Raw genomic sequence first — 23,974 nt, forward strand, 5'->3', positions numbered from 1 at the left:
CACTGTACTCTCCATTATGATGTCCCAGGTACGAATCCGGGAGTCGCCCTTCACTTGTCAAGGCTGGCACGCAGAAAGTGTGCTTAGTCGTTCGAATGGAACGAAAAACCGATGCCCACCCGTTTACACATGGGTGTGCCGGTAAAAGAGAAAAAGAATAGGAGAAACGCTACTGCCAGGACATTCAACCCCTTTCATTCTCCTAATTTGCGAGGCGGTGTAGGAACATCTACTGCGGCTTGTCAATGAGCTCAACTGTAAGAGAGATGCTGCCGTGTGACAAGTTTACGTATCTAACAACCTTTGATTTAACTTGACATTACGATTTAATTATGGCACTGTGCACAATATTTTAAAAGAAATAGGTTGGGCGTCGTAAATGACCGTTTTACTAAATTACTCTTCAGGATAGTCTTGTAGATTCCAGCACGTGTGTGCGTTAACCTTATACATATATTTACCATCCGGGCATTTTGATTTAAAAAATATAATCCATTCTAATATTAATAATTTGTAGAGCTACTATATTTCATGTATTCATTTATTACAAATAAGAAAATGGAAATATAAAGCTTTATTAAAAATTCTGAAGTCCATTAAGATCTCTGGAACAACAAATACAACCTTCACTTACACGCCACTTAGCGAGAAATTAAATCAAAGATCAATATGTTGTATATTGGGGTCGAGTGGTATAACGCGTTCACATCAGATCATAAGATCTGCCACTGTGTCAAATTACGTGGTTTTGACCTCAAGCTTGTACATGACAGGGAGTGGGTTCGCTCCAAGTACTACGGTTTCTTCAATCTGCTAAAGACTCTTACGCGCAAGCGAATTGTTGAAATAAAAGTGTACCATATGTTAGTCTCGAAATGAACGTTACCCCCCCCCACCCACCCCAATTTGCTGATTACTGTCGTTACGATTTAAATGTATAGGTATATAAAACTGACAAATAATACGAAAAACGTGTCTTCGTATTATAATAATTTAGCATTTGTAAATAAGTAATATTGTTATGTCAGATATTTGCGAGTGCTGGATCTTAAGAAGAAAAATCCCTCCTTGAAGGTACTTCTGGCTGTAGGCGGTTGGACGATGGGGGTCAAAGATTTCTCAGCCATGGTGTCAACTTATGGTAATCGCCAAGAATTCATTGAAACCAGTATCAATTATTTAAGAGAATTTGGTTTTGATGGCTTAGATTTAGATTGGGAATATCCTGCTTCACGAGGAAGTCCAGCTATTGATAAGAAACGCTTTACATACCTAGTTCAGGTAGGTTGAATACGTTTATAGTATCTGTGGTCTAAATATCTAAATAAATCAATTCTATAATAACATATTTCAAAACTTTAAGACTTTGCTACAAGCAGATAATATTGTATTTTGTACATTTGTCAAGGAATTAAGAGAATCGTTTGAGAAAGAAGCAAGAAGTAGTGGTAAAGAACGATTGTTGATATCGGCTGCTGTGCCAGCAAGCCCGACTGTGATTGACGCTGGTTATGATGTACCTGCTGTGGGAAAGTAAGTATACATACTAGTGTCATAAAATTATTTCTGAATCAAATTTTTTTTCCAATAATAGTTCCAAAATAAGTTTGGAATTAAAGAATCAATATTAAAGTTCTCGTTTATGTGTAGTAATAAATAATTAGAATAAAATAAATTTATTTTGATGTTGTAGGAGTTTGGATATGATCAATTTGATGTCATACGATTTGCATGGAACTTGGGAGAAACAAACTGGACACCATGCTCCTTTGTACTCATACCGAGGTGATCCAACACCCACACTTAATGTGGTAGGTATATTTCTGTTGTATATATATGCTGGAATCCCTATTCTTAACCAACTTGATATCCGATTTGACTATAATAAGATCAAACGCATTAATATAATCAAATATTGAATGTAATAAGACCTGCCCATACAAAACTGTTTCTTGACTGCATGAGATAATGAGTATAGTGTTCTAGGAAATTAAATAAAACAATACACTGGAACAAAAAAGACAGTGGCGATTTTTGAAGATTTATATTAGCATGGTTAGACGGCATTGATTGAGATGGAGCCAAGGTGACTCAATGGGTAAGTCGCTGGCTCACTAAATCGTAGGTTCTGTTCGATCCCTGTGTTGGCAGAGAAAGTTACCCAGGAATTTCCAACGTGGTGTGCCCTAATCAGTGATGCAGAACTGGGGGTCTGGCAAGGATGGGGCAAACAACCGAGGTCCCCAATGTTCTATGTACACGTAGGGGTACACGTAAAAGAACCGTTGACAATGGGAATTCGAAATAAGAGTAGGGCGCAGGACCGCTGTTCGGGCAAAACATTAACTTCCTCGTCGTACATTGCATGACGATTGCCCGTCGTTAGACTCAATTTCATTTCATTATCCTTGTCAGTGGTGCAGGGCGTAGTTGTTAGGATGGTACAAACAATTGGCGACGTCCTGTGTTAACATGCACGTAAATGAACATTTGTCAGTTATGCCTCTGTCCGGTCAAATTGGGGCAGGAAAATGGGACGTATATCTGACAATTCAAAAAAGTAACTGAATGTCGTTAGATAAGAGAACACGAGAAAAAATAGAAACAGGCCGTACATTCACGAGTGTTTATTCATTCTATACTTATAAAAACATGGTAATGCACGGACTTTTCTATATTTCTTTCATGTTCTCTTATCTAGTGACAGTCAATTTTGTTTATGAATTGTCAGATATCCTTTCAAAGTCTCACACAACAACTTTTGGTATTCGAAGGAATTATTAGTGAGCAGAAATTCGCCCATGTCACTTCAGTCAGTTATATAGAAGGATAACTCGTGTTTTCATTTTGCATTCGTCACTTCCGATTGTTGAAACATTAATTACTCATCTATCATAGCGATGATCTCTGTGATAAAATAATATTTGGAACGTGTTTAACCAGTTCTATCCCATATGTGATAATGACTGGCACCAATATTGTCCTTTAAGGCAGTGTTTAGTTGTAATCAACTGTGTAATACGCCCACACAACAAACTTGAAAAGGATCCAGATCCTTGAAGAAACCCAATTTCTATAGTTCATCCTTGTATGAGGAAGGTCGCAGAGCGCTGAATATCAACAGGGTTCACACTTTCATAACCCCGTGCTTCACACCAAATTTGACAAAATCTCTTAAAAACTATAGGCTCTTTCGCGTACACAATCGTTTCGAAAAAAGGGAGTTAACTAGGTAACGAAAATCGTGGCGCATTAAAAATAGGGTTCAACCATTAATGACCCCGATTCCAATGCTTCAAACCAAATTTGAAAAACACCCGTTAAAAACTACAGCCTGTATCATGTTTACAAGGTTTTCGGTAAAGGGTTGATAACTCTGGAACGAAAAGTCGTAGAATTCTGAATGTCGATAGGGTTAGTCCTCGCATGACCACAATACATAACACCAAATTTGAAAAGAATCCATAGAACACTGTAGCTTATATCGCGTTTAAAAGCCAATTATTGACGGAGCGAGGGAAACTGAAATGTGGGGACCATTACTAATCGACATAAACACCCAATTCAATACTTTATGTTGATCTATATTAAAGAGACGTAGTCCCTTTATCTGTGCTTCGCGGGAATAATAACGGCCGTAACATGTGGCAAACTCAGATTATTTCAGAGACAACGTAAGCTTACAATCTGTGTTCTTTTTTCAGGACTACGCTGCTAGATATTGGGTTCAGAAAGGTGCACCTAGAGAAAAGATTATAGCCGGCATGCCGATGTATGGTAGAACGTTTACGTTGGCCAGCAGATCCAACACGGGCCTAGGAGCTCCAGTTACCGGAGGTGGAAAAAAGGGAACTTATTCTAGAGAAGCCGGATTCTTTTTTTACTATGAAGTAATGTATTTTACGTGGTTGATCAGATATATATTAATTTATTATATATTTTCTAGTGTGTTTATCTTTGAAAATAACTCGATATTTTTATCACTTAATATAACATCGATAGCCGCAATTTAGAGTAACTGATTTCATGCACTGGGGAGATAAACAAAAGTGAGAGAGAGAGAGAGAGAGAGAGAGAGAGAGAGATGGGTTTAACGTCCACCCGACACAGACTAGATCATTTCGGGACTAACACATGGTTCAATTTTATTTCAATAATTCGCTTGAGCGTAGAGGTCTTTAGCAGTGGGAGGAAACCGGAAGACCCAGAGAAAAGCAACGAAGTTGGACAAAGGACACTACTCCTTGCCACGTACAACCGCGGAATCGAAAATAAACAAAAAGTAAAAGAATCAAATGAAATAGATAATGGAAAGTACTCGAAAGTCATAAATGTTTTGTATGAAATTTGTTAATTTTGTCCTTGTACATAGCAAAAAATCAGATAGATATCATTGATAATTACTACCTACCAAAACAAAACATCTTCTTTATACATGTGTTCTAGATCTGTGAATCTGTATATAATAAATATAAAACAACAACAAATGATGACATGAAAGTACCATATGCTGTATCAGGTGATCAGTGGATTGGCTATGATGATGAAGCCAGTATATTAACAAAGGTGTGTGTAAATTATAATTACAGGTAGTTAGTGGTTCTATAAAGCCAATTTTCTGATCAAGAATTGAAAGTACAATATATAATCTGAATTCAGCAGCCACTCAAGGGAATTTTCAAGACTGACCGCTTAACGGGAGAGGCCTCTTAACAAAATTTTAGTGTTTGTTAGTGCTGATATCAAATAACATTTAACGCTTGGATGCATCGAGCGCAAATCGATACTCGCATTGGTAATTTTGGCCGTCACTGAAAATCGCTATTGGCTCGAAATTCCTTTAGACTCAAATGTCCGATATAAATACAGTAAATGTGTCATTTGGTACCAGCATTAATACTACTGCCAACCTTTGTTATGTATTCAATACTATTTATCCATTTTGTGAAGAACACCCATTTTATCAAAAATACACATGTCCAAAATAACATATCTCTGAATTTTTCACTGCATTTCATGGGGTGTAACTCCATATGTATTAAAGGGGGGCGCTAAACCTTCTGTTAGAAACAAAGTGGCAAATGAAAATAGATACTACATAATCGAATAGGAAATAGCGCATGTCTGTTACGAGCTTTAGAAGTCTGTGAATAACTTACTTAATCCTTTAGTGGCATTTAGCGAATTGAAAGATAACAAAACTAAATACATTTACTAAATTTACTTCAGTAATGCAATTGGCAGAACGGCTAAAGCTTCATATCCACTAGATGAACAACGATACTTTAAGGCGTTTGATTCCTTATAACTAAAATAGAACTTAATTTACAAAAACACTGTACAAATATAAACTGATTTAATACATAATATCTATCTATTGAATTTAGCTGGACTGGCTATTATCTCAAAATTTTGGTGGAGCTATGATCTGGGCTATAGACTTGGATGACTTTACTGGGGGTTTCTGTGGAAAGACATATCCTCTATTATCTGTTATCAGCGATTGTATACTCAGTGGAAAAGGGTAAGATCTTTACAAATGCTAATTAATTTACAGATTGGGTTTATATTGCCTATAACGTTTTGCAATAGTTTTTATAATTAGCTAATTGTCTCAAATCATTCGTATAAATCTGGTTTTATTTTTAATTTAAAGATCAAAAATGTGTCAAAATAAATTAAACCCGTCCCCACCCCACCATTCGTATAAATCTGGTTTTATTTTTAATTTAAAGATCAAAAATGTGTCAAAATAAATTAAACCCGTCCCCACCTACACAAAAACCATGGGTACCACCACCAACTACCAGAAGAACAACCACTACCACTCTGAAGCCTTGGGTTCCTCCAACTACCAGAAGAACTACTACCAGAAAACCATGGGTACGACCAACTACCAGAAGAACTACTACCAGAAAACCATGGGTACGACCAACTACCAGAAGAACAACAACTACCAGAAAACCATGGGTACGACCAACTACCAGAAAACCATGGGTACCCCCTACTACCGCCAAACCCTACATTCCCCCTACCACTGGTAATTATAAACATTAGTTTAAAATTAAAAGATAGCAATTGGAGGAAATGGTAATCATATACAAACATACTTAGGGATATTGATAACATGTAATATTTCTTCAAATCTTCTCCTTGTCAGTGGTACAGGACGGAGGACCTGTCAATGACCTTTGCTAGTCTTTCGGATCAAATGAAACAAAAACGAGGTGTCGTGTACATTTTGGCGTAAAAGAACCCTTGATAGTTGGAATTGAATTGCTGTCATGGCAAAATTCCCCCCATAGCACATTGTATAGGTTATGCCCTTCTTCATTATCCCAGTAGGTACAGTAAAGTTCATTCGTTTAAATACGAAATGAAACTGTTAAATAACACGTAAAGTGTTATTCAGAAAATCAACCAAGGTGGCTATACAAAAGTACGACTGGAATCAGAATACTAATAAATTGTAATGGTTAATCTATTACGTTAATTAAGGTTAATCCATTACCATAATTAAGGGGTATTGAGATATGAAAGTGTGTTTGATTACGTTTTCTACCATTCAATCAATTTTATATACTGCTACCCATTTTTATACTAATTAGCTTCCCCTTTGATTTCCCTTACATGATTTCAATTACATGATTTACTAACGAGATCTACAGCTACTACGTTTATCGCATAAAATTTATCGGGCTTCAGATTGTGTCGTTGCATGAATTGGCTATATATTTACATGTATATTCGATTAAACCTTCAATAGCGTCAAATACCAGACTTGGTTCTACTCGCAAAAATCACCCCCTCTAGTATAAGTCGATAAGCTTTCTTCCCACATCGGATATCAAACAATTCGGTTGCGTTACATCGAGTTTCTATCTATAGAACCTTTTATTAACCTAAGACAAGTATGAATAACCCGTTTTATTTATTAATTTCAGCTTTCAAATGTCCCTGGACTCCCGGTATGTATGCTGACCCCTTTAACTGTAACCAATTTCATTTTTGTTTTTACGGAAATGATCATTTGTTTAATTGCCCGGCCAGAACTGGTTTTAATCAAACTCTAAAAGTTTGCGTATGGATGAATTGTTAGTTTATGAACAAAATGAATGTTCATTTGTGAATAATGATTTTATAAATGTATCATTAGTCATTAAATAGATAATAAAAAAAGAGACAATTGTTTTAAATATACCATTTTACCAGTCTATATGTAAATAAATGTGATAAATATGTAAAAAAATGTGGCAAAAGTCAATAAATATGTACATACATGTGGCTAAATTTACTGTGTTTTCTTTAAATTAAATATTTCACTAAAGTAATCATCTGTATAAATCCTTGGCTAATTAAAGTTCCTTTAGTAATTAACTTACACTTGTCGATCACTAACTATAGTGAGAAGTAAGTCTTCCAGCTAAAGGAATGTATACAGAACAGAATCATACTATTGGTAACTATAGTGAGAAGTAAGTCCTCAAGCTAAAAGAATGTATACAGAACAGAATCATATATTAGTAGTAACTATAGTGAGAAGTAAGTCTTCAAGATTAAAGGAATGTATACAGATTCATATTAAATTATTATATTTATAATCACTAAGTGAATATGCATCTTTTCATTCAATAATACTGTCATTTAAAATCAAAATTCCACATACTGATTTAAAATTTTCAGATATATTATTGCTTGCATATAATTGATTACGAAGTTCTGAAAACGTTTATCCAGCCCCTACAATGGCACACGTACAAGTGGTCGGAGCTATCGAAAGCTATACCCCGTGGTCGTTCAATTCCCTGACTTTTAGTCAAGCAATCTTCAAGATATTCGCCGTTGTTTCCAAGTTTAATCACCCTGGCACCATTATAGTCTGCTAGATAAATACTTCCATCTTTAGAAGTACACACTCCATAAGGTAATTTTAATTTATCTCCAACCTCAGATTTATAACTAAACACAACTTCTCCTGTTTGTGTTAGACACGTCAAAGCCTTAGACCGACAATCAGACACTAATATATTTCCTGTGGTAGTTGTTGATAAATAACTAGGGTCTAGTAAATCTTTAAGGACTAGTTTAAGTAAAACATGACCAGCAAAATCTACGATATCAACAAATCCCCCGCCAGAGAAAGACCAGCGACTAGCAGCTAATCTATTGGCACCAATAACAGCTATGCCAGTGTAATCCGTTTGGGTTTCCACCATTTTGTTCACCTGGAAACGAGGCTCGACATCAATGAAAGACACGTGTTTACTTGAAGTAACTATTACAGTGCGGTTACTTAATTTCGCAATTCGCCTTGGGTTCCGCAACGATATTTTATGTGGAGGATCGGAAAGCATTTTAACACAATTATTGGTTCCATCAACTACTACTGGAATGCTTTTCTCTTTTATAGTGACAATTGTCAAATCTATAGCACATGATTCTCCTTTATTTTCACCATCTAAATGAGTTTCGATCTTCTGTACTTTGTAAGCGGTACGGGGTTTAATACAACCGATATAGCCGCATGATATCAAGGAAGCCAGATTCGCATCAGAAACAAATTTCATATCGGAACAAATTGGTTTTTCGACCGGTTCTGTTTGATTGTCTACCAGACGCTGTTTCTGATTTTCAATCAATCGTGCATTATTCAATATGTCGGCGTCTGAGCCCATTGTAATTACAGAAGCAATGAATTTTTCAACATGCTTTAGGGCAGTGTAAGTTTTCTTACTATTTACCTCTCGTGTTGTTAATTCAACGGTGGCGGCTTCGTATTCGACTTGAAATTTCTTTATTAGTTCTTGTTCTGATTGCCGTAGTTTCGTGATAAGATCATTCACGTATTGTTTAATGGCAGTTTCCACGTCCACTTTGCTGTCGTTTAGTTTCAACGTATGAAGTTGAATATCTTCTTTCTTTTTTTCATCCATAGTCACGTACGTTTTGATTTCGTTGAGGGTTTGGTGAAGTTCGGCGCGATTTTGTCTTGCTACAATAGCAATACTAACGATATCCCCACACTTTCTATGATCAACAATGGCACAAGTTTGACACAAGACAACACAGCAATGGTTACAGTAAAATTCTACACAGTGTTCTGGGTGAACTACACAAACAGGATTACCGGACTTGTTTCGTTCTTGCTTAGAAACCGATGCAATTGGAACTGTAGTATGATTTCTGGAAACTTTCATTTTAGCATGCACATCCGAGCATGCGTCACACAAACCATCGTGACAATTTTGGCACCATAAAGAGGCCTGCACTGTCGTTTTACCTTGTGAACATAGGGAACAAAGGTCACCTGAAAATAGACAATTATTAGTTAACCATTTAATCTTACATGCATTATAATTTAAATGAATTGATCAAAACAGAACACTATATTATGCAATTCACGGAAACTATCTTTCATCCTTAGCACTAAGACATTTCGATTTAATCTTCCTCCAGGGCCGAGAAAGGCCGGTAAGTCGCTTCGATTGTTCTCATCGTGAGTGCTTCAACTAAGGTCATCGTAATTTTCTAAAAACGTTTATTATTGCCATTTACAGAAATAAAAGTTGGCTGTATACGTAATTGTTTGTGAATAAGGTCTGGATGTCAACCACTATTTGTATTCAGTGTAACTAATGAATCCTGACATGTTCTGTTAAAATAGTTGAACCTTTTAGAGATTCTACGGGATTTACTGATAAAATACTGCATGATTTCCCATTATTCACTTCATATAACAGTTCTATACTTACTTATCTTATAGGGAGCAAAACAGTAGGACGTTAAACCCCATTTCTTTTCACTTATCTTATAGTACACGAGGGGGGGGGGGGGGGCGAATGGTTAGCACGTGCGTGCTGTATCTGGATTCGATTCCCACGTTGTACGTGACAAGGAGTAGGATAGCCTGTCCAAACTCGTGGGTTTTCTCCGGGTCTCCGGTTTCCTCCCACTGCTAAAGACCCCTACGCGCAAGCGAATTATTGAAATAAAATTGAACCATGTGTTAGTCCCGAAATGACCTAGTTTGTGTAGAGTTGACGTTAAACCCCATTTCTCTCTCTCTCTCTCTCTCTTATAGTACACGTGCAAGGACAATTAAGTTTAATATATGGGGGATAACATATCTAGACTATTATTTAAACTTGGAAAATAGCCTAATTCACCTTTTGATAGCTATATAGTCCAGAAAGGAAGCCGAAGGAAAAAATAAACCACGGCACAATAGACAATATAACTTTGCTATTTTTCTAGATCAATGACCTTTCGTTTACTTCTCAGAGTTTTAGAATCCCTCCCAATGCTTGATTGATTGACTTTTTCTTATCTTAGCGAAAGGAAAACAATTTAACCTTTTGATCCCTAGAGGTTAATTGATTGAAATAAACACACCAATTTGGAATTCAATTTCCTCTGTGTGTGCGCCACTTCAATGTCGTGAGGTCAAATATACAGATGTTCTTCTTCCATACAGATGAGTTTGCAAATAAGTATTTTATTAAACTGGATGCACAGAAACTTAAACATGAACCAAATGTTGATCAAGACAATATTTTAATCAATAAATGTGATTCTGAAATCTTTGTGCATCAAATATCAAATTTCTCGCGGCTTAAACCAATGTAAAATGTATTCAGATTGATTAATTATCATTTAATTCAGAAAACAAAATCAAAATATCAACGGTAGATAATCTCCTGGTTAGATTGAATCGGGTTAGAAAGATCTTCGTGAAGATTCTAGTTGGCCTGTTTATATCGTCTACAGAGGATAACGAACAGAATTGAACAAACAACTTTTGGACTGATACGAGTATATACCCTTTAGAAATTCAACCTTTACAATATTGTAGTTTATAAGGGTTTTTTTTTCAATCTATCTAATGGCGTCCAGGGACTGTAATTCTAATCTTATCAAATATTAAACATGTTATAACACAATAATCTCTAGTGTGTGTTAGAACTCATATAATATTCCATTTTCTCTACTCCATTTCTTTGGTGGGTTTGTTCTAATTTTATTTCCATTCAATATCGACACTGAAGCTGTTCCCCCGTACAAAATTGGGCTAGTTCTTCATATTTTGCTTTCTAATTGTAATAATACAAATAATACGATAATTCATATCTCCTTATAATTCATGCCGCATAGGTCCACGTTCTAAGTATAGACGACACATCAAACACCGATCAAATGACACACCACTTCATCTTAACCCGCATAAAATAGTGGGAGCTACAGTGGTTCAGTGAGTAATGTACTAGCTATAGAACTAACCAGGAGGTCTGGGATTCAATTCAGGTGTTGACCGATACAATTTATCTTTGTCGATGTTACGGGACAGCGGGCCCGAGAAGGAACACAGCGTAACGTAAAGGAGCCCTTGACAATTAGAATTCTATAAAAAACGTCTCTCATGGTACTGCATGGTTATCAAAGGAAACTCTGTACAATCCTGGGTTGCATCTTTAATAGAATGTACAGGAGGACCGCAAAACACTACTACTAATTAAGATCACGCAAAACAATACATAAACAATAAGAAAAATACGAACATTGTGAATTATAAGAGCATTGGCAAACCAAATGAAGTGATTGCGAAACTCGAATCTCAGAAGTTGAAGCTTGATCACGATGACCAAATACTTGAAATCTGAGATAAAATTGATTACAATATAATAAATAGCCTTTCATTATAATTAACGAACTAACACAAAAAATGTCTCTACATCGTTCAATAAGTATCTTTACTGTATCTGTTAGTTGCCTTTTTGTTGATATTTAAGATATGAGTTAGACGAGTATTATTGATTATCATCTTTCATTCTACTTCTATAGATCTAATCCTTCTATGAAACGCTACAATAATAAGGTCTGCGAAATGTAAACATTTAATCAACAAATACGTGAATGCGTAATTTTAAAAATTTTGAAGTTGACAGAAATAAATTCGGGTTTTCAAATCGTTTTCCGGGAAGATCTCTTACCACCTCTTGTTAAGAACTTCATTGAGTGTAAAAAATGTTAGGTGGGTTATTCTACATTAAGTAATACGTAATTGTTACATTTAAAACTAGCTATGCAAGCTTCCAAATGAAGTATTTTGTTATTAAAAGAGATAGAAGAAATCACATTTTATCATAGTTTCAGTAGAAGTCTAGGTGGCTCAGTGATTAGAGTGCTAGCCCAATAGATCCCGAGTTCAATGCCAGTTTTGATCGAGAAAGTTCGTCGGGATTTTCTTGTATGGTGCCCCCTTGTCAGGGGCGTAGAAAGGAGTAACACTGTCTTGTCGTTCGGATGATACGAAAAACAAAAGTGAGGTCAGTTGGCATTCGACTAAAACCGAGATTACGTGTACACGTTGGCGTGCATGTAAAAGAACCCCTGACAGTTGGAATTCAACAAATTTTATCATTTTAACCTTTATATATACATGTATATATCAGTGTATGTAATGACCTCAGCAAGAACAAACAGAATGCCAACATTATCAGATTTACCAATTATAATCAGATGTATTGGTCTCCAGGGACAATATAATATCCATATACTCAACGATAATCAATGAAATGAAAAGGTTTGATATATTGACGATACCTTTCAAGCTTTAGTTATTACGCGAATGAATCGAGCATTCAAGTAACAACATAACAGATATTGAATAGATGAAAGATGTTCAATATAAAATATCATTTTTGCGTCTAGTTTAAAAGTCAGACGTGTTATATAGTCTGATGATAATACACTTTTTTGATTAAATGTGCTTTACATACGATTTTAATATTTATGACATTTAGAATAATGAAAATCAAAAGTTGATGGAACACCGTACCTGATGACTTGCCAGTTATTGCGTCTGCCAGACACTTCAGGAATTGACTAGGTGGTAGTTTATTAGCCCACTGACTTGCAGGAATCGTTCGGTCTGGTTTTTCTATCGGCACGTGGCACACTGGACAATTAAAGTAACCTTTAGAATCTGCGTCCCGTGTTTTGCATATATGCTTCTGTATACAGCCCATACAGTAACTGTGCAGGCACTTTAAGGTCACGGGATTATCAAAATCTTGAGCACATAATCCACAAGTTAAATGAAACTCCGGTCCGTTGGAATGTGAGGCCATGTCTGAAATCAATGGTAAAAACAAGAATCATTATCATTAAGTCTTTGACCTTTGACCTATACAGTGATCGATCTTTTTGTACAGTGTGAAAGAAACAGATCTGTAGCTGAATCAATTAAACGAGTTGATTATGACTCCCTTTTAGATAATAAACTTAATCAATAGTGAGAAACATAAGATTGCTTACGAGATTCTGGCAACTGAAAATGCAAAGATCTACAGACACTCTCGATCATTATTTATCGAAAACTTTAACATTGCATTATGGCCTTTGCTAAAATCTATAACTGAATTGAGTGCTGTTGTCAGACGCTAGTCCAAAGCCCCGTGCATGATCCAATATATTAATTCCCCAGAACACTAAGTTTACCAAAGACCCTATAGAAATGGAATTACACAAATGATATTGTCCTTAACACAGAAATTGAATTACACTCTACTATACCAGGAAGCTACTCGTCCTTTGGAATCCAACTCCAAGCTTGATTAAAGAATACGTCCATACCAAAGCTACGTGAAAAGCACATTATTTCCATTGCAATCATTGTCTCTAAATAATACTACATGTACTCCCAACCTGTTCAAACATGCCATACTTCTTATTTAGCCAAACGTTCAATAAGAATAATACAGCTTTTTATAGCTGATAGCTAACGATAATACCTTACCACCACGCTCTTATTGACGTACTGGGGCCAGTAGTGAGACTTCCAATTTATGACGGTTCCACGGTCAATCTATTGGATCTATTATACCCATGATCATAACTTAATTATTACATAAATCGATCATTATCGTTTAAAATTCGCTCCTTCTGAACCATTCACCTTCTGTCTTAATAAATAAATAATATGACTACGTTTGTTCACAGATGATTATTTAATACATTTATAATAAGTAAATAACTAGCCTTATGGGGAGATCAATTATATCCTGTAACTCCATTTAATTTTTCATTAGTTCTTTACGTTTACATCTTACACAGTATCTTCTGTCGGTCTAGAATTAAATACAAAACATAGCAATTGCTTTAAATATATTACCTACCACATATAATACCAATGACCGGTCTGCTGTATAACACTGTCCAATATATAAAGTTATACTATCAAATAGCTGTGACAATAGGGGTTACATACGTAATACTCTTAAACTGTGTGATCCTTCAAATAGTAACACGTCTTTAAAATTAGCTCGCTACGTGGTGGTGTGTAAAAAGTAATAATGATTTGCCGCGTATTATATGTTGAAAGTGGTCAATTCTTCAAACGGATCGAACCATTTCAAATTTGAAGGGCGAACTTTAATGTTGCTATTTCAGCAGTTTGGTTGATGATGTGAATTACATTGTATAATATCAAGCTGTCACTCTCGCTGAGTGAACTTTAATAACTGTATTATACACAAACATATAATTTTATTTCCGCTATTTATACTTATTCTAAACATCATACTTTATTCATTCTATATGCCAATAATAGTTGTATTATTACATTAACTTATAACAACCAATCAATAACATGAATAACATAAAATGCCAATAGGAAATATACTTGAAAATACATACATATAAGTAAGTATGTAAGTATATAAGTATATAAAATAACAATAGAAGATATAAAACCTGTTGTATGTAATCCTATCATCTATATATATCACTTATAGTAAAAACTTTTAATATAATCTTATATCTTTAAGTCTTCTTTCTTTCCTTCTCTTAACTCAGCTTTATTTTATTTCACAATTAAAAAGTGTATATAAATCCCTTTTTATCCCTTTAAAAGATGTGTTATTCTCAATTTGATCCGATTTAGTCCTTACTTAGATTGTTGACGGTTTCCTTTACTTTTTGTTTAAAATAACATTGATTTGATTCTGGACAATGCGTCTTTCAGATAAATAAAGAGATGAGAGTTTCTTTCCGTATAATCTAGAATAAAAAGAAATAACAAACAACCCAGTAACGAATGTCAGAACTGCTCGTCTTTCACTCATTCAATATTACCTTTGTTCATTTATTATTCATTCATTCAACATTACATTCGTTCATTATTTATTCATTCATTTAGACATATTAATCTTATGCCCCTTTTAATCATTCTATGTCAATTAGACGTTTAGTTACTAATAACAGAGAGTAGATGGCTGCCCTATTGATGATTTTAATTACTATCTGACTATTTAATTGTTTTGTAACACGTTATATATTTCAATCTTCCCTCTTTGATTGTTGTTGATGATTCCATTCTATTATAAATACCGATATGTATATTCATAGGGTACTCTATATAGGTAGTATAGTCACAGTCGTGTGTGCCTTTTCCGGTATTAAATAGTTTCCGGGGCAATTTCAGTTACCCTGCTAGTAGGATGTGATGGTCTGTGTACCAGCGAGTATTCATTTTAGAAGATTCTCATTTCTATACAGTAACTCATATAGTTAATCTATAGGTCTTGGGGATCGAAAAGGTCATACCACTAGAGATTTGCTCACGAAATTTACTAAGAAATGTTACACCAGCCTTGTAGTAAGCAATCCTTGGGTAGTTTTCCAAACTTACAAATCGACATCGTTTCAGAAATTGTAGATCAATACTGCTTGTAGCATACTTCTTGATAGACTTGCCAGCCATTATATAGTTCTATGTCCAGTAGTATTAGGTTATACAGACTCTCTCCATGAACAGTGAAAGACAACCTTTGTGAACCAAATAACATGATATTGTCTTGTTTGGAATCATATCATGATATGTATGCAACATTAAAATCAATTATTAATCTATTTATATCATGATTCCCAGTTATTGGGAGTCATTTTTTTATATCATACTCTTGATTTGAAGCCAATCATGTATTCTTACTTTAATTCTATTGTATAGATTTCATGACAAAACACAGTTTCAAAACAGCATTCTGTGAGGTTCTCTGGTTTTGTTTTCGACGTTAATCAATTGGTTGGCTTTCAATCATATCATGTTTAATGTTTGTTGGTTCCTGAGAGAATTCTTATCGATCATTATCACTAAGTTGATATATAGATCGTTCTACTTACACAGATATATAGACCACATTGTAGCTACCTCACTAATGATCATCACGAAACCTCAGTCAACTCGAGGCGAAATAATTAGCCTGAACAGTAGAAATGACCACGGGGGTTGAGTGGCCGAGTGTTCAAAGCCTTGAGATGGGCTTTGAATATTACGGCTTCATTTTCGACACAATCATTATCACCGAGTTCAGATTTTTTTAGAGCTAGGAAACCGGATTTACATGAATTACAGTCCAAGCGTTCGACCCCACCCCTCCCCCTTGTCATTTAATGAAAAATAAAATAGGTTTAAACTAAACAGTTGCTCTCATTAAGGTGCATAGGTTTAATTATTTCGATATAAATGATATTTAAACCTAGGGCTACATGAGTATATAGAACTTATACCTTCATTTACATATCATTAACCTATACCTAACAGAAATCAATAAGCTAATGAATCGGCTGATGGCTATTGGGCCCGAGTTTGAAACTTCGACTTCTGAAATCCAGGATACATCGCTAGCTGTAGTGACAAATCCCATGAATGAGGTACAGTATGCTTACTATATCTATAACAACCCAATTATCTCTTATATAAACAGAATTTCCTTTTGTAAAATCTGAATAAAAGTTCTATACGTGATGCCATTTTTTTTTTAGATATTTGCATAATGGTTTCTTGATAATCATTCATTCATTCATTCAACTTTTAGCGCTGGGCTATCAATGCAACGTCGTTAATATGAACGTTTCGTAGAGAATCTCTATTACCAAAATCAATGGAACACAGCTGCATTTCAGTCGTACATGAAGTGTTGATTAGCATTCTAGCTAGTTAAAATAGTCATTCATACTATTAGTCTTCTACTATATCTACACAATAAATAAACAGATATAAATCCTCCGGGTCTAAACTATCCCATTATAGATACGTGGTATCTATAGTTAGGATAGATTGCTATCAGATTATCGTGGTTTATAATTAATGAAGATTAATGGTATTGATCAAATTAAACATATTATTAAATTCCCCAAAGATTCTACAGAAATCAACACGCGAGGGTTTGGGTTTACAAAGAACCTGATATGATTTATAAGTTGCTGATATGGATTATAAGCACAGAACAAACATGGTAATTTATAAGGCCATATAATAAAATAAACGCGAAATATCAACTATACTATATAAGTACAATGTATTTAATTGATGTATATGATCTATACCTGAATCCTTGTATGTTTTCTTGTATACTGGTCAGTTGTATCTAACCAGTATTATAAATATTACTGTCATTCTATTTTAGGTTTTGAAAACGTGTTTACACATACCAAATATAATTTCATGCAAACAATTATTATGTTATGGCATGCTGCTTGGTTTATTTTTGTCTTAGTCAACAGTTAAATACATAACTAATCATCGTATGTCATTGTGTAAATTAGTAGGCCTACGTCAACTGACAATAAGTAGGCTAATAAATGCAAGATAGTATTATATATATATATATTTATAGGTCTATAATACATGACACGAGGGGAATTGAAAGCCACATTATAAGTTTCACTTTGAATTTGAAAGATTAGAAGTATCTTCATCGTGCATATAAATGAAATGAAATGGGGTTTAATGGCCGACTTACTTTTCTGCACCAATTAAAGACGGTTTACGCCTACTCTTCGCTGAATTCCAACTGTCGGGGGTTATCTAAGTGTATACCAACGTATACACGGAACCTCGCGTTATTATCCCATCCGAAAGCCTAGACGCCATTCCTTGACAGACCCTGTGTCCGGTATCACCAACAAGGAGAACCACTCTAAAACAATCCCGAGTAACTTTATGGGCTAACACCGAGTTCGAAACCGGGACCTCCTACTCGATGACCAAGCGCCATACCACTGAGCCACCGGGTTACTCATCCCCCTCCCCCCCCATGATTTTCGTCAAATAAATATTGTTTCAGACTTCTTTAATAAATAATTGTTTTTATTCATTTTCTCAACTACTATTAAATTATGACCATGAAATTTAAGTTCTAAATTATGTATAACCTAAGTCAGCTGAATAATTCGCTAACTTTGTTAAGCTACATGGGCAATTTTACTCTTAATTCGGTATCGGTCATGTTTCTCATGTATTCGTAAATTATATTAATTATGTTCAATAATTGTTACTAGTTTTCCTGAATTTATAACTTAATTAGTCATTTCCAAATGACATATCACCGATGGAATTATTTGTCTGGTTGTCTGACTTCCAAATAACATTGCGAAAATTGATGGATGAAAGCAAACATTCCTTTGGAACTTGAACTAACGATGGTAATGGAACTTGGAACATGACACATTTTACAGTGCGACTAAATACCGATATATATGCATGTATGATCTTAAGCATATAAAATGTCTATATTGAGCTGGTTAGTGTAAATATAATTAAGATGAAAGGTCATCAATATTTTTGGACAGGTCAGTCAAATTATACTATTTGTCTAACACATGCCAGGCACTAGGCTAACAGAATCAGATAGATGGCTCACTTAACCGATTGAGGATAGAAAGACTGCCCGACAATATAAAGTAGCTCTCTACCAAAAATCTATGTCTGTGTTCAACAATATGAACGTGTTGGGGTGTTATAAAAAGTAAGAAAAATAACGTTTCCAGCAAGAATCAATTCTATTACAGACAGAAAGCTTAATATATTTGAGAAATAAATCGTTTATCATTGAAGACGACAGTAGCCGGAAAAACATGAAAGGAAATCTACCAGGGCGTTCTCTAATCCGTCTTTGTATCACTTTCACATTGAACATATTCCCCCAAAACGTAAAAATTATTGCTGTATGATGTCAATAGGTAATTACATCTTATTGTAAGTTTTCATCATAATAGTATGGTACTGATCTTTTTTTTATGATATTTATTTTAAAGTCTCTAGTCCTCGTATGAGTGATTTTTAATACCTTGCAAACTACAATAATGTGAATGTTGGATCTCTATCGCCTCTGTGCGCTGTTGTAGTAAAATGTGTTCAACCATTTTCACTTCAGATCGGACAATCAACTATAGTTTGAATAGAACTATGCCTCTAGAATTGATATACGTCTTATCAAGGCCAAGTAATATTATGCTTATTTGGTACTAGTTCCGATACCTGTGCGCTGTTGTAGTAAAATGTGTTCAACCATTTTCACTTCAGATCGGACAATCAACTATAGTTTGAATAGAACTATGCCTCTAGAATTGATATACGTCTTATCAAGGCCAAGTAATATTATGCTTATTTGGTACTAGTTCCGATACCTGATTTGGCTCGGATACTTGAACATAGGACTGGAGCATCAGTTATGTATCAGTTTTGTTCTGTTTTTTCGTGCGGAACTTATTTTATAACCACCGAGTATTGATTTATTATGTTGATTGATTGTTATTTTTTTATAAAACATTCTGCTAGAGGGAGAGAGAGAGAAATGGGGTTTAACGCCCACTCGACACAAACTAGGTCACTTCGGGACTAACATACGGTTTATTTCAATAATTCGCTTGCGCGTAGTGGTCTTAAGCCGTGGGAGGAAACCGGAGGACCCGGAGAAAACCCATGAGGTTGGACAGGCGACCCTACTCCTTGTCACGTACAACCGGGGATTCGAAACCACGCCAGTTGACTCAATGACAGGCTTTATGATACAGCACGCACTTGCTAATCATTCAGCCATCCACCACCCCCCCCCCCCCATTCTGCTAGAACACAACCCGGTTGTATATTATTAGAATAAATCTGAATAAAACACTTGGCTAGAGAACTGATCAACAACCCAATTCCTTAATTTGGTGTTATATTTCTTATCATTTACACATTTTTCTTTTTTAATTATTACCATAAGGTCTCTAATGGGTCTGCTGGGTGCTAAATTGTATATTGTGTGTGCCTCAATATTACAATTCAACTCGCGAAGTTTTTCGTTAACAAGGCTTATGTCCCCAAATGTTAATGAAATTACCAATTCAGAACAAAACGGGTGAAAATTATCATCTAATTTAAATCTGAGGTTATTCATCTTATATATGATACTCTGTATCATTAAACTGCTTATGAATTCTTTGCTTTAGCGTTAAAATTACATCGGTTACCCGACTTCGTAAAGTCGAATGAGATTACAACGTAAATTACAAAACCTTAAGGTTTCTTGATTTCGAGCTCAGAAATCATTGTGATACTAGATTTGGTGGGCCTGTAATCTAAACTACACATATTTACATCATTCAGAGAGCCATTGAAATATCCCCCTCTCTCTCTGTCTCTCTCTCTCTCTCTCTCTCCAGGGATTTCAGAACAAATTAATGGGGTTCCGTCCGTGTATTACCTAATATAGAAATAAGTATACATTTCCCCAATTTTAATATGTTAATACATTCCAAAATGTCAAAGCTTAAATCTGGTGGTATTCTATAAACTGGGATTATAGAATTCCGAGTGTCAATGAAAGATTGTGTGATAAAAGTGACAGAAATTTACACAACTTCTCCAAGAACGTCTTAATGGTCTTTGGACTATTTTGTTAGCAACGCCAAAAGAACCAGAAATATCGAACCGTGGATTAAATGCAAACTAACAACTTGGAGAGTTTTGTGTAAATAAAATGGGCACGGTGAATTATAGATTGATATTACTTCTTTTATTGTCAACAAATATGTTATTTCATTTTCTGTGACTACATGTAGTTAAAGATAAATATGATACTGTACATGCTGAATTACTTTCAGGAGAAGTAATATTATAGATTTTATTTCATCTGTATAACACAGTTTGTCCACAGAGGCTAATAAAAGAACTTCTACATCTGATACTGAGTCGCATGTATAGTATTGACCAATTGTAGCACTAAACAGTTTCCATCTTTTATTATCGACGTCATAGCTGTACAAATATAATTCACTATTTTGTTGTGGGACAGAATAGCCTTTATAAGCGAAAGATCATATTAAGGAATGCTATATTTGCATGGTTTCTTTTTCGTTAAAATATAGGATGAGAAGTTCGTCGAGTATATAACTGATTCAATTAGTTGTAAAGCACTCAACCCAAGTTAAATAAAAAGAGACACTCCCACCCTCTCGCTTCTTATTCGCATATAAATGGTACAGTTATAGAGAAATAAGGATGGACTTCATGACCAACTAAATTACCAGCTATTACGACAACTTTATAGATTTGTACTGCCATATTTTCTCATCCAATTAATTTGAACACGAAATGAAGAACATTACCGAACAGTGCAAACAAGTGAACACACCATTTAATGAAATATTTATATACTAATAGCGTAATGAGAGGTAAGCATAGCACACTTTGGTATCTTTGGTGTTTTAATCCTACAGACTCGTACACACGTACTTGAATGGATTAAAATTTCTTACAATTTCTAACAGAATATGAAAAAAATAACGCTATGAATTGGTCAATTTACGGATATTGGGGCTTTATAAGAATTAAATAAAGTGTAATCTGCAATAAAACGGAATGAGGGTGTTACATGTAGTGAATATTGTAGATAATCGACGATGAAATGTCTTCATCGAGTCAAAACAATATGGCGCGTGATATACTTTGATAGTATTGTAGTATGCTAGACAAGATAATGTAAGAAATTTTAATCCCTTCAAGTACCTGTGGTCTCAAGTACCTGTGACCAAATCCCCCTACATCCTTTAGTAAAAAGATAGCATGAAATATCCAATTTATGTGTAAAATGCCTGAAAGATATTGGCGTACCGTTGTTAAAAAGCCAAAGTCTTGGTTTTATGCTGAATAAAATCAACAATTATCCTCTTTCACATCCAGTATTCAAAAACAAAACTAATATGATCATAAACAAAGTGATTGGTATCACGTCATTTGGTGTCCAGTTACCTTTCTCTTAATTCCAATTATATGTCAGAACGGAGGGGCTGACAAGGAAAACTGTCTAGTCGTTCGGATGGGACGAAAAACCGAGGTCCCGTGTACACATTGGTGTGCACGTAAAAGATCCCTTGGCAGTTGGAATTCGATATAAGAGTAGGCCGTAGTGCCGCTGTCCGGCAAAATTTCCCTCATAGCACACTGTATGGCGTATGCCCGTCTTCATTAGCCCAGGTTAGGAGCAGAAAAGAAGGACGTTAAACTCCATTTCATTTCATTTTCATTTCATTTCCAATTACATGTATGTCATTTATATGCTAAACATTTTCTTGAATTGGTTTAAACGAATACCATTTGGATAAAACGGCCTTTTAAGGAGAACGAGACATTTTACGTCTAATGATAGTTTCTACTCCGTTCATTTATACCCCTAACTTTACCATGCACCGACAATTTAATACCGAAACTGTCATAAATACGGTTTCCTTGCCAACCACACAGACATTACTTGACAAACGTGAACCGGGATTGAACAATAAAGCAAAATGGTATATGTTTGGTGTATATTGGCAAATTACCATCGGGGTATCTGTTAGTTATTAACGGATTTAAAGAAAACTACTCGACATAGGCATGGCGCATATTCACATGGAACCAATAGTAAAATACAACAAAGAATGAAAGCAAGGATGAAGTAATACTTACACCCACCTGCAGAAATAGGTCTGATACCTTCTAAAGATAAAGCGATGATGAGACAGGCTTATGTTGACTTTGTCGTCAAATTGTACGTGTTACCGACAAGGAAATATCGACATATTGTCAATCTACTTCTGATAGGATTACGACACTAACAATAGATACCATATTATCACTTATAAAAGGTTATAGTGCATTGATATTTTACACAAAACTATTGCACGTTGCCCAATATAAAAATATTTAAAAAATCTATTACATGTTCCGTTTAACAGACATAGTTACACACACAAAAAAAATGAACCTGGATTGCAATATGCTTCTTTTTGTCTTATTTATATGTAAATAATCTAACGACATCCTGTTATTCATTGTCGAAAGTGACCCCAAAGGAAGTGAGTTGTTATTTTTATATAAATTGAACGATAATGCGCCTCGGATCGTCTCCCCTTTTTAACTAAGTTTTAATAACACATTTACATATAATATGCTTAAATACTTTTGTCGTTAACTTGAATCAGCCGCAGAGAAATATAACCACAGCAGCACCTCTGTAACTCAGAACTGCATTCTTCAACATATCTGTTAACAATCTTAACTATGCAAGGAATGGATGAAATGGGGTTTAACGTCTTACTTTTCTGCACCAACCGAGATAATGAATCATTAAGTGGCATTTAGCAATTGATAAACACATTAACACACCACAGATTTTATGGGAACCAATTACTAGGATTATTCTAAAACCATGACGTTTTGACAAGTATCCTCTTATCGTTAAGCCCGTTTCCACGCGTGTATTCGCAGATTATACGGAAACGGTTCGATTACATTTACATTAAACTGGCGAAAACGGACACAGAAACGCCACGAAAACACGTACATGGAAAACGGGTTGTATCAAGCACAATAACATTAGTAACGGTCAATATGGGGATGTGGTAGGGAAGTGTGTTGGTCATTTTAGTAAACTTGAAGATAAATATACAAGAGTGTGAAATATCTTATATATTGACCTCAAGTTTACTAAATGTCATTGTGCTAGATAACATAAAACTAGTGATTGTTTCCCATAAAAGTTAATAGGCTAATGAAGATTAGAATACATAATGCAGTGTGCTATGAGGGAAATTTTGCCCGGACAGCAATTCAATTGCCTTTCTCGGCCAACACCGGGATCGAACACGGGACGTCCCTATTAACCAGCCG

The 23,974-nt window shown here is 35.1% G+C and overlaps 2 protein-coding genes across 6 annotated transcripts; one reads left to right on the forward strand and one right to left on the reverse strand.

Moving 5' to 3' along the window:
* The first annotated feature begins 1,053 nt into the window (after window positions 1-1,053).
* LOC126809669 (chitotriosidase-1) lies at window positions 1,054-5,756 on the forward strand. Its single transcript, XM_050534337.2, has 7 exons — window positions 1,054-1,281; window positions 1,409-1,533; window positions 1,694-1,811; window positions 3,705-3,890; window positions 4,447-4,566; window positions 5,388-5,524; window positions 5,657-5,756. Exons 1-7 carry the CDS (start codon window positions 1,102-1,104, stop codon window positions 5,754-5,756), a joined length of 966 nt encoding a protein of 321 aa, XP_050390294.2. The 5' UTR covers window positions 1,054-1,101.
* On the reverse strand, window positions 4,382-22,900 carry LOC126812072 (E3 ubiquitin-protein ligase TRIM56). Of its 5 annotated transcripts, none has more exons than XM_050538248.2 (4): window positions 22,772-22,900; window positions 14,038-14,126; window positions 12,836-13,129; window positions 4,382-9,307 (listed from the first exon to the last, which is right to left on the reverse strand). In XM_050538248.2, the coding sequence occupies exons 3-4, from the start codon at window positions 13,125-13,127 to the stop codon at window positions 7,710-7,712; spliced, it is 1,890 nt and encodes a 629-aa protein (XP_050394205.1). In that variant the 5' UTR covers window positions 13,128-13,129; window positions 14,038-14,126; window positions 22,772-22,900; the 3' UTR covers window positions 4,382-7,709. The 5 variants fall into 5 exon arrangements, with proteins under 5 accessions (XP_050394205.1, XP_050394206.1, XP_050394208.1 ...); XM_050538249.2 differs by having other exon boundaries at window positions 22,778-22,881; XM_050538251.2 differs by lacking the exon at window positions 14,038-14,126 and having other exon boundaries at window positions 22,778-22,882.
* Window positions 22,901-23,974: the final 1,074 nt, after the last annotated feature.

This window comes from Patella vulgata, chromosome 2 (genome assembly GCF_932274485.2).
Source record: "Patella vulgata chromosome 2, xgPatVulg1.2, whole genome shotgun sequence".
In the NCBI taxonomy this organism is placed as follows: domain Eukaryota; kingdom Metazoa; phylum Mollusca; class Gastropoda; family Patellidae; genus Patella; species Patella vulgata.